The 16,473-nt window shown below is 41.1% G+C and overlaps 1 protein-coding gene, 1 long non-coding RNA gene and 2 gene segments (V, D, J or C); all 4 read left to right on the top strand.

Moving 5' to 3' along the window:
* Nucleotides 1–16,473, top strand: part of LOC114439964 (uncharacterized) — a 176,079-nt gene that overhangs the window by 125,740 nt on the left and 33,866 nt on the right. The gene's annotated exons all lie outside the window — the stretch shown is intronic.
* Nucleotides 3,736–4,167, top strand: LOC114439769 (Ig heavy chain V region 5A-like). The segment is given in 2 exon segments: nucleotides 3,736–3,778; nucleotides 3,863–4,167. Coding segments are annotated over 2 exon segments (348 nt in total).
* LOC114439781 (uncharacterized) lies at nucleotides 11,286–12,192 on the top strand. The gene is made up of 3 exons (XR_003671091.1): nucleotides 11,286–11,354; nucleotides 11,431–11,751; nucleotides 12,101–12,192. It is a non-coding gene; the product is annotated as an uncharacterized LOC114439781 (long non-coding RNA).
* Nucleotides 15,937–16,361, top strand: LOC114439773 (Ig heavy chain V region 5A-like). The segment is given in 2 exon segments: nucleotides 15,937–15,979; nucleotides 16,063–16,361. Coding segments are annotated over 2 exon segments (342 nt in total).

Below are 16,473 nucleotides of genomic sequence, written 5' to 3'. Positions count from 1 at the left end.
AGCGATAAACACATATAAACATGAATACTTATATATCTGAACACACTGCATGTTAACACCATGCAGAATAAATTCTTTCACCCAACACTATGCAACAGGCTGGATCAGACAGCCTGCAGGGAAAGGACTGGAGTGGATTGCATTGATAGGCAGTGGTGGCAGCACTTACTATTCTCAGTCAGTCCAAGGCCGGTTCAGCATCTCCAGAGACAACTACAAACAGCAGGTGTATCTGCAGATGAGCAGACTGCAGCCTGAAGACTCTGCTGTGTATTACTGTGCCAGAGACTCACAGTGACTGAAGGTGGTTGAACAGCTGTACAAAAACCTGCAGCTCTTGTGTTTGTTGTGTTGATGGATCCTGAGCAGGAATTATTGTTTGATTTGACTTTGACCCGCTGTCTTTAATCAAACTGAGCTGAAAATAAAAACATCACCATCCAACAAGACATTTGAACACACAGTTTACACGAAGGTCTCACAGTGAGAATCACACAACACAACAACGTTTGTCATGTGACTGCTGCTGTGTGTTTGCTGCTTTGATGAAATATGTTGGTGGATTCAGTGGATGAAGAGAAAGTATTTCCATGTGTCAGATTTCTGAGCTTTGCTTCATTAGAATAAAAGAAAGTGACACAAGTTTCATTTTCTCTCAGTACATGAAGGATGTGACACATTTTGATTCATCTATTTAAGATGGACATAAAATGTTTCATGTTTTCATGTCAGAGGAGAGAAAACATTCAAAAAGTTTAACCTGAGGAATCATTAGTCAGACATTGAACACGCTCTCCTGCTCTTCTTATACAGATGTGCTGTTCTCTGTTGAGCCTGTAGAGGGCAGTCTATTCAAAGTCTTCCTCTTATAAACTCAGCAGCTCTCACACAGGACACTGAGACAGAGTCCAACAGTCTGAAGTCCAGTGTTCCTCTCAGCATGGAGCAGACTGTAGTCTGGAGTTTGTTGTTTGCAGTCAGTCTTCACGGTGAGAAAATCCATCCTGCTTTGTGTCCTCTGATTTCTGCTGCTGGATGCTGCTCATCATCTGTTCTGTTTGCAGGAGTTTGCAGTGAGATCAGGCTGCAGCAGACCCCCTCTGAGCTGAAAAGACCTGGAGACACAGTGAAGATGTCCTGTGTCATATCAGGATTCACCATGACAGAGTACTTTATTCACTGGATACAGCAGAAACCAGGGAAAGCTCTGGAGTGGATTGGGAGGATGAACACAGGAAGAAACTCTGCGAGCTACAGCAGCTCCTTTCAGAGTCGTTTCTCCATGACTGAAGATGTTTCCAGCAGCACTCAGTACCTCCAGATCACCAGGCTGACAGCAGAAGATTCTGCTGTTTACTTCTGTGCTCGAGACACAGTGACTGAAGAGAGCAGAGCAGCTGTACAAAAACCACACACACACACACATGTGACCTCAAAGTCTATCCACATCTTCACACACTTCATGATGTTCCATCACTCAGACCTCATTATAAACATTACAGAGGACACATGCAGTTACTTTAAAAAGAGGAAGAGGCTGAAAGTGTTTTATTGACTGTGAGTTTATCTGAACATCATTAACAATACAAAACACTGGTAACACAATCACACTGTGATGAGACAACACAACTGTTGTGAAGTAAGTGTGTGTTGATGTGTGACTGAACAGCTGATGGACTCGTGGACATCTGTTCAGCCCTTTGACCACATATATCTACAGTCTGTGTGAGGAGGATTCAATGCAAAACTCAGATGTCTTCCAGCTCTACTTATCTGCCTGCAGAGAGGATGACAGAGGACAGTGGACACACAGTTTAACATGATGGACTGTAGGACAGGACTGCTGCTTCTAACTATCTGCTGGGCAGGTCAAACATACTCACTGATGTTCAGCTCTGTCTTTAAAAAGTGATCAGCTCACAGAGAGGGACTGTGTTCTTCTTTGTCTTTACAGGTGTTGATGGTCAGACTCTGACACAATCTGAAGCAGTGCTGAAAAGTCCTGGAGACTCACACACACTCACCTGTACAGCAGCTGGATTTACCTTTGGTGACTACTGGATGAACTGGATCAGACAGGCTGCTGAAAAAGAACTGGAGTGGATTTCATGGGTCCATGCTAATGGTGGCAGCAAGTACTACTCTCAGTCAGTCCAAGGCCGGTTCAGCATCTCCAGAGACAACAACAAACAGCAGGTGTATCTGCAGATGAGCAGACTGCAGCCTGAAGACTCTGCTGTGTATTACTGTGCCAGAGAGTCACAGTGACACAAACCATCAGCAGAGCTGAACAAAAACCCCTCAGTGCCTGAACACTTGTAACCTGAAGCCACCAGAGGAGGCGCTCTCACTCCACTGATCAACTCACAGCAGTACAATAAATGTGGTAGTTTGTAATTTACAGAGGTTGTTTATGTGTCTTGTGTCATTTTAAGGACACACTAACAGTGTGTGTGAGTCCTCGACTCTTTTAAAGTTTCATGCTGACATCAAACACAGTCCAGGAAAAGAACTTCACATGTCTAAACTCTGTGTCAGGTCTTAAGGAGATAAATACTGGATGACCAACCTGAGGTCATTGTTTTTGGACCCAAACATCTTAAGTCTAAATTATCTGATATCATTGTCTCTGTGGATGGCATTACTTTGGCCTCCAGTACGACTGTGAGGAACCTCAGAGTTATCTTTGATCAGGACATGTTGTTTATCCCTCATATTCAACAAGTCTATGAGACCACCTTCTTTCTCCTCCATAGCATTGCTAAGATCAGGAGCATCCTCTCAGAGTGATGCTGATAAATCTCATCCATGCATTTGTCACTTTTAGGCCGGACTACTGTAACTCACTATTACCAGGAAGTCCAGCATAAAGCTGATCCAGAATTCTAAAAAAAGTCAATTTATTGTATTGAACAAACACATTAAATCACATTCAGATGTGAACACGCATGAAATGTGGCTCATGATGTTTCATACTTGGTGCTTGAAGCTTGTTGTCAGTTTAGTTTTAATGACTGTGTTGTGTATCTGTGTTGAGGGTGTTAGTGTTCTGTGTTTTTGGGATGTTGGTGGTTCCTTTTTCCCGTAGGGGGCGCTCGGTCCCCATGGTGGGAGCGCAGTGGAGCTTGGCTGGAGGCGGATCTATGACACCTCACTTCCTGTCGGTCCTCCTTTAAAGTTGGAGCGCGACTTACCTTCGACGCTGGATTGTCTCCTTATGTGGTACACTCTCGCCGCTGTTCTTAAGAAAGGAATTCTCTGATCAGTTGAATTTTTGAGAAAGGATTTTGAAAAAGACTCATGGTGCTCTCTGCTCTGTTTAAGGTACGAACCTTTGGATTCATTGTGCTCCTCCAGCCAGTCACCTGCGCCTCGCCACCTCATCTTCATAAACTATTCTGTGACCACTTGTAAATATTAAACTCACCGTAAAAACGCCACCCTCTCATGTCCTGCTTTTCGGTCCTACACTGAAAGCCTTACAGACTGTCTTCTAGCAGCCATCACTGTGTAAAGATCTTAGTCACCTCCACACATTTAGAAAGAGCTGCTGTGACTGCAGGGATGTTCAAATAAGTGCTGCAGTATGATGAGGAACAGACACAAAGCAGAGGTGCTCTGACTCCACCTAGAGCCACAGTGATGCTTTGATTCATTCTATGCAAACTGGGCCACATTTGTGCAGCTATAAAAACACCAGAGTGTCAGTGAAGCTCACAGTGTGTCAGACTCAACATGCTCTCTGCTGCTCTGCTGCTGCTGTTAGCAGCTGGATCCTGTGAGTCTCTTTGGATTCATCACAGTCAGCAGCTCTTTGTGCACTTCATCATTTCTGACCAAATAGTTTCTTCTTTTTTTACAGGTGTGAAGTGTGAACAGCTGACACAGCCAGCCTCTGTGACTGTGCAGCCAGGTCAGAGTCTGACCATCACCTGTCAGGTCTCTTATTCTGTTAGCAGCTACTGGACAGCTTGGATCAGACAGCCTGCAGGAAAAGGACTGGAGTGGATTGGATGGAGATATACAGGAGCTTCATACTACAAAGATTCACTGAAGAACAAGTTCAGCATCGACTTGGACTCTTCCAACAACAGAGTGACTCTGAACGGACAGAATGTGCAGCCTGAAGACTCTGCTGTGTATTACTGTGCCAGAGACTCACAGTGAAACAAACCATCAGAAGACCTGAACAAAAACCCCTCAGTGCCTGTACACTTGTAACATGAAGCCACCAGAGGAGGCGCTCTCACTCCACTGATCAACTCATAGAAACTCTCCAGCATCCATCTGTCTTCTTTTTCCTGTCAGAGAAGCACTGAAGTGTTTCATAGTAACAAATTCAAATTAATCACATCCTTCATGTAATGGTTCATCAGGGGTTAATGCATTTGTTGCTTGTTGAAATTTAACCTGGAACAACAAAACATAAAAAAGTGAAAAACAAACCAATATTTTATTCTGTAGTCTGAAACAGAAAGTAAATATCAGACTGGATTTTCTTTCTGCTAAACTACAAAAGTGTAATAGGTCAAAAAATAAGACGACACAAACACTGCACAGTGTGCACAACACTCAAAGTAAGAAAGCTCCTGTTTCAAATCCAGCTAAATCCTTTCTGCATGTTCTCTTTGTTTCTGTGTGGGTTTCTCTGAGTACTCCGGCTTCCTCACACATTCTAAAGACGATCATGTTAGATTTACTAGGAACTCTAAATTGGCCACCTGTCCATGTTTGTCCCGCATCCTCCTTGTTGAATCCTCCCAGTTGGACATGCCTGAAACATCAAATCAGGGAGGATTCATCTGAACTTAATGTCTGAACCATCTCAGCATCCTTCAATTGCTCTACACAATCCTTCACAACACAGTCAGGGATTTTGTCCAGGCCTGCAGCTTTGTGTGGGCTGTAGATTTCTAGGTACCTGGGTGCTAAGTGCTGATGGGATAATGCTGTTGGCCTCAAAGTGTGCATAAAATCAGTCAAAGTCAACATATCTGCTATGCTATAAGTGTTTTACCACCAAGCCGATACAGAACCCTCCATGAGCCCCTCCCTCCTCCTGACGTCCTGATGCAAATCTTGAGTGTGTGCAGTGTACTTGTGTCCTGCTGAGCGCTCTGGTTCTCTGTGTGGAGCATCAGAGGTCAGACGTGCAGCCTCAGGATGATGAACACACTCACTCTGCTGCTGCTCGCTCTCTCTCTGCCCTGTGAGTCCTCCTGCTTCCTCCTCTTTCTCCTCCTATCAGAGCACATTTGGAGCCTCGCTCCGTCACTGACAGCACAACAAACTTCCCAGATGACCGTCTGACTTTCCTCTCTGCTTCCTGTCTCACTTTGTCCTCAGCAGGTTGTACAGGTCAGAGTATGGAGTCCATTCCTTCCAGTTCAGTGGTCAAACAGCCCGGAGAGACTCTCAGTCTCTCCTGCAGAGGATCTGGATTTAACTTTGGCTGTTGTACTATGCACTGGATCAGACAAGCTGCAGGAAAACCACTGGAATGGATTGGGATTGGCTTTTCTAATCCCAGCAGCAACCGCTATGCGAGCAGTGTGAGTGGGCGTGCAGTGATCAGCAGAGAAGACAGCAACAGCATGGTGCATCTGAGACTGAACAACTTACAACCTGAAGACTCTGCTGTTTATTACTGTGCTAAACACTCACAGTGTTTAAAGTGATCAGAGAGGCTGTACAAAAACTCCACAGAAAACCTTTTTATGAACACCTGAAGGTGGCAGCAGAAGAATTTGTAAAACACTGACACACACACAGACACACACATTTACAGTCTTAAAGCAGCAGCTGACGTTGTGGTTCATCACTTCCTGTTTTTTTCCATCAACAGGTGCTTTAAGAGTAATGGAGACTGAAGTGACCATATTTGGAACTGGAGGGCGGAGCTGGCTGAGCTCTCATCTATTTACTCAAGATTTCTTTGGACACACATGCTTAGACATCCTTTCATTCTTTTTTCCTCTCTCTCTCTCTCTCTCTTTTCTTCCTCCTTTGTGTGAGTGTCTCTGTGTGGAGACACACTTCCGCGTGTCTTTCATGTTTGTATGTTTGCACCTGTGTTTTCCTCTGCCCCCAGTTCAGCCTCAGTCTGTGTCTTGGTCTGATTCTCAGCATCTTCTCACTGATTTCATCCCTATCCTTTTGGACATTTGAATCCTTGTTAAACCCTTCTTTCCTCCAGAGGTCATTGACTTTGAGTTTATCTGAACATAACTAACAATAAAAAATAAACACTGGTAACACAATCACACTGTGATGAAACAACAACACAACAGATATGAAGTATGTGTGTGTTGATGTGTGACTGAACAGCTGATGGACTCGTGGACATCTGTTCAGCACTTTGACCAAATATATCTACAGTCTGTGTGAGGAGGAGTCAATGCAAAACTCAGACGTCTTCCAACTCTACTTATCTGCCTGCAGAGAGGATGACAGAGGACAGTGGACACACAGTTTAACATGATGGACTGTAGGACAGGACTGCTGCTTCTAACTATCTGCTGGGCAGGTCAAACATACTCACTGATGTTCAGCTCTGTCTTTAAAAGTGATCAGCTCACAGAGAGGGACTGTTTTCTTCTTTGTCTTCATAGGTGTTGATGGTCAGACTCTGATACAATCTGAAGCAGTGCTGAAAAGTCCTGGAGACTCACACACACTCACCTGTACAGCAGCTGGATTTACCTTTGGTGACTACTGGATGAACTGGATCAGACAGGTTCCTGGAAAAGGACTGGAGTGGATTGCTGTTATCAGTTACTGGGCTGGTAGCGAAAAATACTACTCTCAGTCAGTCCAAGGCCGGTTCAGTATCTCCAGAGACAACAACAAACAGCAGGTGTATCTGCAGATGAGCAGACTGCAGCCTGAAGACTCTGCTGTGTATTACTGTGCCAGATACTCACAGTGACTGAAGGTGGTTGAACAGCTGTACAAAAACCTGTCTTTATGTCTTTATGTTTGGTGATTGATTAGGAGAATGACCAGAAAACTGATAAAACTGAAAATTCTTTCATACTTCCTGAGAACATATCATAGAACAAATAATCAACATTGACTCTACAAACTGCCTGTTGCATGACAGCATGCTGTTTCTGTGAGGCTGCATCTGTCTGAATCAGTTTTCACTGTCTGATTTTCTTTTTTCAGTACACACACTGTCCGATAGTAAAAAGTTTCATGGTTTAAATGAGAGAATGCACACACAACATCCTGAATAATTTAATTATCAACTTTATTCCCTTAAAATTTAAAAAACGCTGACCCTTTATTGAGTGTTCAGACCTTAATAACTTGCCTGTTCAGAAGAGTCAGAGGTCAGCACTGTTTGTGGGCCTGAAGTAGAGCAGAATAATATGCATGGTTAACTGACAGCCCCAATGAAACCTTTGAATAGATAAAACAAGTTAACAGACCAGATGCTGTGGACTCCAGAATAAATAAAACAAAAGCTGCATTTTGTTCTTGATGATTCTTTTATCAAAGTGTTTTGTTCAGTAAATAAGGGCAAACTTTTTTATATATACATTAATATCTTCAGAAGAAAACCTTTGTCACCATAGAAACCCTACTCCATCATGTGGAGCTTGTGTGTTATATGTTTACATGTTCTCTGTTAAAGGGCGGTCTATGCAAAGTCTTCCTCTTATAAACTCAGCAGCTCTCACACAGGACACTGAGACAAACAGTCTGAAGTCCAGTGTTCCTCTCAGCATGGAGCAGACTGTAGTCTGGAGTTTGTTGTTTGCAGTCAGTCTTCACGGTGAGAAAATCCATTCTGCTTTGTGTCCTCTGATTTCTGCTGCTGGATGCTGATCATCATCTGTTCTGTTTGCAGGAGTTTGCAGTGAGATCAGACTGCAGCAGACCCCCTCTGAGGTGAAAAGACCTGGAGACACAGTGAAGATGTCCTGTGTCATATCAGGATTCACCATGACAGATTACTTTATTCACTGGATACAGCAGAAACCAGGGAAAGCTCTGGAGTGGATTGGGTGGATGAACGCAGGAACAAACTCTACGATCTACAGCAGCTCCTTTCAGAGTCGTTTCTCCATGACTGAAGATGTTTCCAGCAGCACTCAGTACCTCCAGATCAGCAGGCTGACAGCAGAAGATTCTGCTGTTTACTTCTGTGCTCGAGACACAGTGACTGAAGAGAGCAGAGCAGCTGTACAAAAACCTCCACTCACACACATGTGACCTCAGAGACCTGCAAGATGGAGCTAAATGATTGGTTTCTGGGTTTAATCTGCGCTTCGAATGGTGTCAAGCTATTTTCATTATGATTTTGGTTAATCAACAATATGCAGTATTTGTTATAAGACTCCTGGGTCTGAGCCTCAGCGTCTAGTATAGAAATCCAACAGCAGTGTGTATGAAGATCTTCTGGATAAAGTACGAGAGGACCTGGTTTGAACGATGTCTGAGCGAGGAAGAGGAATCCCGGTTTGTCTGCTCTGTGCAGAGCCCGCTTTAAACAGCTGTCTGTGCATGTGTGTGCACTCCTGGATCACTGTTTTATTGAGTCAGAGTGCCAGAAGCAGCCATTCTGAGCGGTAAGCCTTTTATATTTGTTCTTTATTTTTCACTGATTTAGTTAAATTAGAGTCAGTAAACAGATATATGTAGAGTTATGAGAGATTAAACTACTGAGGAGCTAAATGTATTTTATTTTGTGTTTCTCTATTATACAATATAGTTGTGATAATTTGAGCACTTAGGTTGTTTTTACAGGTTAAAAAGGTTTTTAACTGTGTAACGTCCATTAGTTTTTGGAGGCATTTGAAATTTGACAAATTCTAAATTAATAAAAGATCTTGTCATACTCTAAATTATTTATTATGAGCACATGTCTTCATAGTAAATGTTACAGCTCCTTAAATATGGTTTTGTCATTTAGCTTTGTGTTGTGTATTTGTGTCTTTTAGAGCAGCAAACACTGTGTGGTTTTTGTATTGGTGTTTGTCACAGTGATGGACTGGGGGTCACTGTGATAAACGCCCATACAAAAACCTAAAGCCAGTCTTCTGATCACTTCTTCATTCTTTGGGTTTTAAAATGACTGAAACAACACTTCTGTCTGTAGGATGAGTACGTGTTGTATTTACCTTTGTTTAATGAGCAGTTCAGTGTTTATAAGTCAGTTAATTAACAGTTTAAAGATCCAGTGGGTGCACAGACCTGCATGATGTAATCCAGTAGATCTTAAATTTAAGAAATGACAGAGAACCAACAGAAAATATTTGATTTGTCCTGACAGCAGGACATTAAACTCAGCAGGATTTCTGTGCTTTTCTAACATCTGTCGGGGTTTTTGGTGTTTTTTCAGGTGCTCTGAGTTTTTGTTCAGCCACTGAATGGAGATGTATCACTGTGATTACTTCGACTACTGGGGCAGCGGGACTAAAGTCACAGTGACCTCAGGTAAGCCACATTTCTACATTATATTTGTGATAACTGGTTTATTCTTTTATTTTAAATGTGTTTTCTGATGGTGGAGAAGTTCAGCTCATGTATTAAAAGTTATAATGATCAGGTCAGAGTGGATAAAGCAGAGGTGATCAGATGTTTTCAGTGCTGCTGTTTCTTTAAAAACACAAACTTTATGAAACATCATCATTGAACGCAGCTTTTGATCTTATTTAATGTGCCGTATATTTATTTTACATGGAGTTACAGACACTGTACACAGTTCAGTTAAACAACAGCCTGGATAAGATGTAGGAAACATGAATTTATATAACTTTATTATTTAAGGAGATGATCGCTGAATTAAGAACAAGTTACTGTGTAAAAGCCTGATGTGTGCAGGTATTTCTTGAGTTGAGTTTACTGTAACATAAAAATACATTTCTGTTGTAAAGAGACCCAGAAATACTCAGTTTATTTTTAAAAGTGTTTATTGAAACAATTGTGAGGTTGAGAAAGAATCATCTGTTTGTGTTTTTAAACATGCAGAATGTGAAGGTATTTATGTCCTTTAACTTCCTCTTCTTTCACAGGGACGCCTGTCGGACCAACGGTGTACCCTTTGGTTCAGTGTGACTCTGCATCAGATAAGATCAGTCTTGGCTGTCTTGCGCGTGACTTCAGTCCAGACAGCGTTACTTTTGAGTGGACTCGTGGAGGGAACAAACTGACTGACCAGTTTGTTTCAGTTCAGAGCAACAATGATAAATTTACAGGAGTCAGTGTGATCAATGTGATGAAATCCGACTGGAATTCATTCGCCGAGTACGCTTGTTCTGTGACTCATCCTGGAGGAAACAGAAATGTGAAAGTACAGAAAGGTATGTCCGTCTATTATCTATAATGTATTATTACATTTAATACAAATGTTTATTAACTAAGTGGTGTGTCTAAAAAGATAAAATGTTGATGGTTTATAGAGCAGAAATCAGCACTGTAGGCTGTGTTCTATTGGTTGTTTTTGTCCCCGTTTCTTTTAATTTTCAAGAAAATGAGAAAGTGTATGAAGAAAAACATTGACATTACATTTGAAAATTTCCTACAAAAACAACAAAAGGTTTGAACAGCAGCTCTAGAGTCAGAACTAGAGCTGCTGATCAGACAAAGGTACTTCTAAAGTCTGTAGTTTATTTTTAAACATGACACAGAGTTTATTGTGAATCGTCTCGTTTTCCATGACCAGAACAAACTGCGGAACCAACAACCAATCAACCTGAGACAACACTCAAACCTGACTTGCCAGGTATATAATACATAAACATTTTTTATACATTATAAATACATTTCTGACAAAACAAGACATGTGAATTTAGATGATGAAAAAAAGTAATTTACCTGACATTAAATTAATACATTTTATGGAAAACTCACAAATGTAAGAGATTTTTAAAAATAGTTTCTGACATTAAATCACAGAGAGTATGATGTGTATGGAGTCCCTAACAATGATGTGAACAAATATAAAAGCAGAAGTTTGAGCAGCGGTTCTACAGTCACCTGTCAGACCTTTGACCTTGTGCTTCTAAAGTCTGTAGTTTATTATTGAACATGACACAGAGTTTATTGTGAATCTCATTTTCCAGAACCAGAACAACCTGCGAAACCAGCCAAACTGAACCTGCCAAGTCCCTCTGACATTATCAACAACAACCAGGCAGACTTGGAGTGTGTCGTCACTGGACGTGACCAAACTGTATATGGAACTAAAATCACCTGGAGCATTAACGGTCTGGGCGTCGCAGAGAACTCAGTGATGTACAGCAAAACCAGCAAACTGAGTCGCAGCTACAGTGAGTGGCAGAACATCAACTCAGTGTCCTGTTCTGCTGAAGGTGTTTCAGTGTCTGAGCAGATCAGCAGAGGAAGTATGTATTCACAATAAAAACACTGAATGACTGTTACACTGTTTTCGTTCCCTGGTAAACTGAGTCTCTCTTTCAGATGTGAAAGACACAAACGTGACTGTGCATGTCCTCCAAAACATAACCAGCTCATCAGAGGTCACGCTGGTGTGCCTGGTCTCCAGTTCTGTGCTGACAAAGTTCTCCATCTCCTGGACAGTAAATATTGGAAAAACAACTTCACCCTATACTGAAGGCATCAACTTTCCTGCTCAACGAGATAAATCCAAACGTGGCTTCTTAGTTACAAGTGTTTTCACCACCACCAAGGAGCTGTGGGAGCAGAAAGCTGTGTTCAAGTGCGTCGTCAGGTTTGATGACGAAAACCTCACGACAGAAACAGATGAAGTGTCGAGCAAAGGTGATAATGCCTGTTAATGTAACAACACCACAGTACCACCAAAGTAGATTCAGCTTTCCATGTTGTATTTTGTGGTGATGTGTTGTTGTGTCTCTGTGTGTATTTCCTGACCTGAAAACCCTCTGTCAGTCATTGTGATTGTACAAAAAAGTGTTTTCTTTGTCATCATGTTGTGTTTTCATGTGTCTGTGTCATGTTGTCTGACTGCTTGACGCGTGCTGAGTGTTCCCAATAAATGTTGCATGGAGACACTTTGGTTACATGTGTACATGAATGAAAACACTGCACCACAAAATGAAGAAGCACACATCTAATCCGCTATACCTCCTCTTCTTAACTTCACCCTCAGAGACCAACATAGCTTTTGCTCTGAGCTGCACAGACGGTTCCACTGATGAAGATGAGCTGAGCAGCCTGTGGTTAACGACCTCCACCTTCATATTCCTCTTCATATTCTCTCTCTCCTATAGCATGATATTCAGCCTGGTCAAGGTAAACATGCAGGACTCTTTTCTGCATTTTCACCTAAACAATAAAACTTTAAAGGAACTCTGAGCTGCTCACCTGTTGGCTTTAGTCCCGTCTTCTTCACAGACGAGATAGAACGACTCTAAAGTGCTCAGAGGTCTGAGTTTGTTAGTGATGAATACATTGTAATGCTTTTAAAATTAGAGAAATGATCCTCAAGTTACAATCTACAAATTAATCAACTGAACAGTTGAACAGCATGATTTAGAGTTCCTCTGTTTGTCTGTCAGCAATAAAACAAAAACATCTCAGATCACCATCTGAGATGTTTTTGTTTTGTTGCTGCATGAATGCATGCTACATGAATCTGTCTGTGACAGAGTTTTAGAGAAATGTTGCTAAATGATCCCAAAAAATACAAATTATTTTCTTTTTCTTTTTTTCAGATGAAGTGACCATGGGCGGATGCATCTTTTTTTTAATCTAAATCACTTAATTTCTCATCTTTGTTGACAAACGGATCGTCTCCTTTGCATTGTATTTTGTGTGTTTGCTGCTTTGCTTTCATTAATATTCTCACATATTTTGACTGCATTCAAAATTAAATAAAGCGTGAGATGAACATAAAAAAGCCTCGGAGGGTTTCTTCCTGTTGTTTGAGTCTCAGTTCTCTAAGAACATCTAAAATAACTCCATGTGAAGTCAGCACACCGTGAACGTCGGTTATCACTGGAGCTCTGCAGGTCTTTCAGTTTCCGGGTGTTTCTAAACTCGACGTCTTTAGAGAGCTGCTTCCCCACTCTGTCTGCACCTCTGGGACCACACCTGCAGCACCGAAACTTCGAAGAAAACCGTCTGAGGCTCAAATAAATTTCCTTGAAGCAGCCAAGCAGACATTTTTAGATCACATACTGACTTGTTTACATGTCCTAAAACTTTAACTTATTCATGTGTTAGTCTGAAATTTTGGCATTGTAATTATGTGTGTGCACCATGGTTTGTCCATCAAATGTCAGAATACATTGATTGATAAATCATGGACAATCAACCAATAATGTAAACAATCATCAGCAGCAGATCTTGTAGACTGCAGCATGAAGATTTACACCTTTACAGCTAAAGACAGCCAGCACATGGTGTCTGTTTACTTTTTGACACATAGCATAACATTACAAGTAAAAGCAGCCAAATGTAGTTAAAGTATTAATATTGAAGCCCTGGATTGGTGCTCTTATTGATATATTACCATGTATTGATAGTGAAGTGTTTTAGAAAAAACTCCATTCAAGGTAGTCTGAACTGATTACAGTTTGGAGGTCAAAGCCCACAAAACACAGTTTTACCCATAATTCAATATGCTTATGTTTTTAAATGTTCAATAGGATAGTATGATCAATTGATAATAATTTATATATAAAAGGTAAACCTCACTTTGGAAAAAGAAAAAAGTTCGAGGACAGGCTTTTCAGACTTGAATCAGCTTGTTGACGTTTTAAGGTTCATAAGGCTGAAAATACTGCCATCTAGTGGAAAGGACTGAATATCCCTTACTGTGGTTTTTAAATACAGGAAGCTGTGATTATTATAACACATGTACTCATTATGCGCATTATTATCATCATATTATATATTATATATTATATATTATATATAGCATCATATTATCATTATTATCATTTTTTTTGCTGATTAATGTCTGATGGGCTCAAGTTTATTTATATAGCACCATTCATACACAAGGCAATTCTTTACATCACAGAATAAAAACGTTTTAAAATATTAAATTAAAAAGGAAGTTAAAATCATAAAAAACATCAAATTAAATGAGGACGATTAAATGAGAAGAGTTCAGTTAGAGGATCTAAGAGAACGCTGCAGTAAACAGGAGTGTTTTCAGGCCTGACTTAAATCAAGTCAGGTATTCAGGAAGGTTGTTCCACAGGTGAGGGGCAGAGTAACTGAATCCTGCTTCACTCTGTTTGGTCCTGACCCTGGGTACACACAGTAGGCCCGTCCCTGATGATCTCAGGGGTCTGGATGCTTCATAGGGAACCAGCAAGCCCAGGATGTATTTTGGTCCAAGACCATTCAGTGCTTTGTAGACTAAGAGTAAAGTTTTAAAATGTATCCTTTGACTCACAGGAAGCCAGTGCAGTGATTTGAGGACCGGTGTGATGTGGTCCATTTTCCTGTGGTCCATTTACTCAGAACTCTAGCAGCAGCATTTTGGACCAGCTGCAGCTGCCTGACTGATGTTTTGCTAAGACCTGTGAGGATGCCATTGCAATAATCCAGCCTACTGAAAATGAATGCATGGATAGGTTTTTCTGTGTCTTGTTTGGACAGAAAGCCCTTGATCCCAGCAATGTTTTTAAGGTGGTAATAGGCAGACTTAGTAATGGCTTTTACATGGGTGTTAAAATTCAGGTCTGAGTCAAGCTGATACAGAATTCTGAAAAAAGTCAATTTATTGTATTGAACAAACACATTCAGATTAGGGATGCACAATAACTATCGCCACCGATAATTATCGGTCCGATATTGGAAAAAAATGACGTCATTCAGATAGCTCCGATAATTAAAATTTTCACCGACAAAATAGAACCCATAATATAATAAATAATAATAATATAATATATACATTATATATTATAACAGACTTTTTCACTGCTTCAGAGAGAGACGATGCATTTGCAATTTGTGCAAATTGTTGTTCTGCGGAAGTTTACAGCTGGCTGTAAACGAGGCTTTGCTGAGCCAAAGGAGTATATCTGAGTGTGTGTCAATTGGGCGAAAAAACATAGGACATTTCAAACTCTCCCAAGTCGCTACCTCCCGTCTGGCGGAGTTGCAGACACGACTAGGAGTGAAAACAGCACGGCTGCAGCTAGACATATCCACGTGATGGAACAGCACGTTTTACATGCTGAGGAGCACCAAAAGCGAGCGCTTGCAGTCTATGGAGTAGAGAAAGAGAAAGAAAAGAAAAGAAACCGAAATTTATCAATTACATGTTTGATTTTAGTGCATTACATTTATGTCTGAAAGCTTTATTTTTGTATTATATCATGCACTTGTTAATATGACTGGGTTAACGTTGACACTGATTTGACAGTCACACATTTCATTTATTTTGATTTCAGAGAAGTAACTGAAAAGTAACCGGAAATCCTTGGTCTAGTGTGCATTTAAAGCAGCCATAGGCTTTTGGTTCTGTAGAACCCTTTATTTTATTGTTAACAGAGTTTTGCTAACTTGAAATAACAATAAAGGTTCATTTGAAGAATTGGAACTATTGTTGTTTGTTATCGGTATCGGCTACAAGAAGCAGGAAGTTATCGGTTATTGTTATCGGTTGTAAAAAACAGTTATCGTGCATCCCTAATTCAGATGTGAACACACATGAAATGTGGCTCGTGATGTTTCATACTTGGTGCTTGAAGCTTCTTGTCAGTTTAGTTTTAATGAATGTCTTCCAGCAGCCATCACTGTGTAAAGATCTTAGTCACCTCCACACATTTAGAAAGAGCTGCTGTGACTGCAGGGATGTTCAACTAAGTGCTGCCGTATGATGAGGAACAGACACAAAGCAGAGGTGCTCTGACTCCACTTAGAGCCACAGTGATGCTTTGATTCATTCTATGCAAACTGGGCCACATTTGTGCAGCTATAAAAACACCAGAGTGTCAGTGAAGCTCACAGTGTGTCAGACTCAACATGTTCTCTGCTGCTCTGCTGCTGCTGTTAGCAGCTGGATCCTGTGAGTCTCTTTGGATTCATCACAGTCAGCAGCTCTTTGTGCACTTCATCATTTCTGACCCAATAGTTTATACTTTTTTACAGGTGTGAAGTGTGAACAGCTGACACAGCCAGCCTCTGTGCAGCCAGGTCAGAGTCTGACCATCACCTGTCAGGTCTCTTATTCTGTTAGTAGCTACTACACAGCTTGGATCAGACAGCCTGCAGGGAAAGGAGTGGAGTGGATCGGAATGAGATATACAGGAGGTTCAATCTACAAAGATTCACTGAAGAACAAGTTCAGCATCGACTTGGACTCTTCCAACAACAGAGCGACTCTGAACGGACAGAATGTGCAGCCTGAAGACTCTGCTGTGTATTACTGTGCCAGAGACACACAGTGACTGAAGGTGGTTGAACAGATGTACAAAAAATTCACTCACTCGTACATTCAAAGTCACAGAAATAAACTGAATTACATCATCATGTAAACAGTAAACAATGAACTGTTGATGG

Source organism: Parambassis ranga, chromosome 8 (assembly GCF_900634625.1).
Source record: "Parambassis ranga chromosome 8, fParRan2.1, whole genome shotgun sequence".
In the NCBI taxonomy this organism is placed as follows: domain Eukaryota; kingdom Metazoa; phylum Chordata; class Actinopteri; family Ambassidae; genus Parambassis; species Parambassis ranga.
The sequence above is the reverse complement of the archived record's forward strand: the minus strand, read 5'-3'. Positions and strand labels throughout refer to the sequence as shown.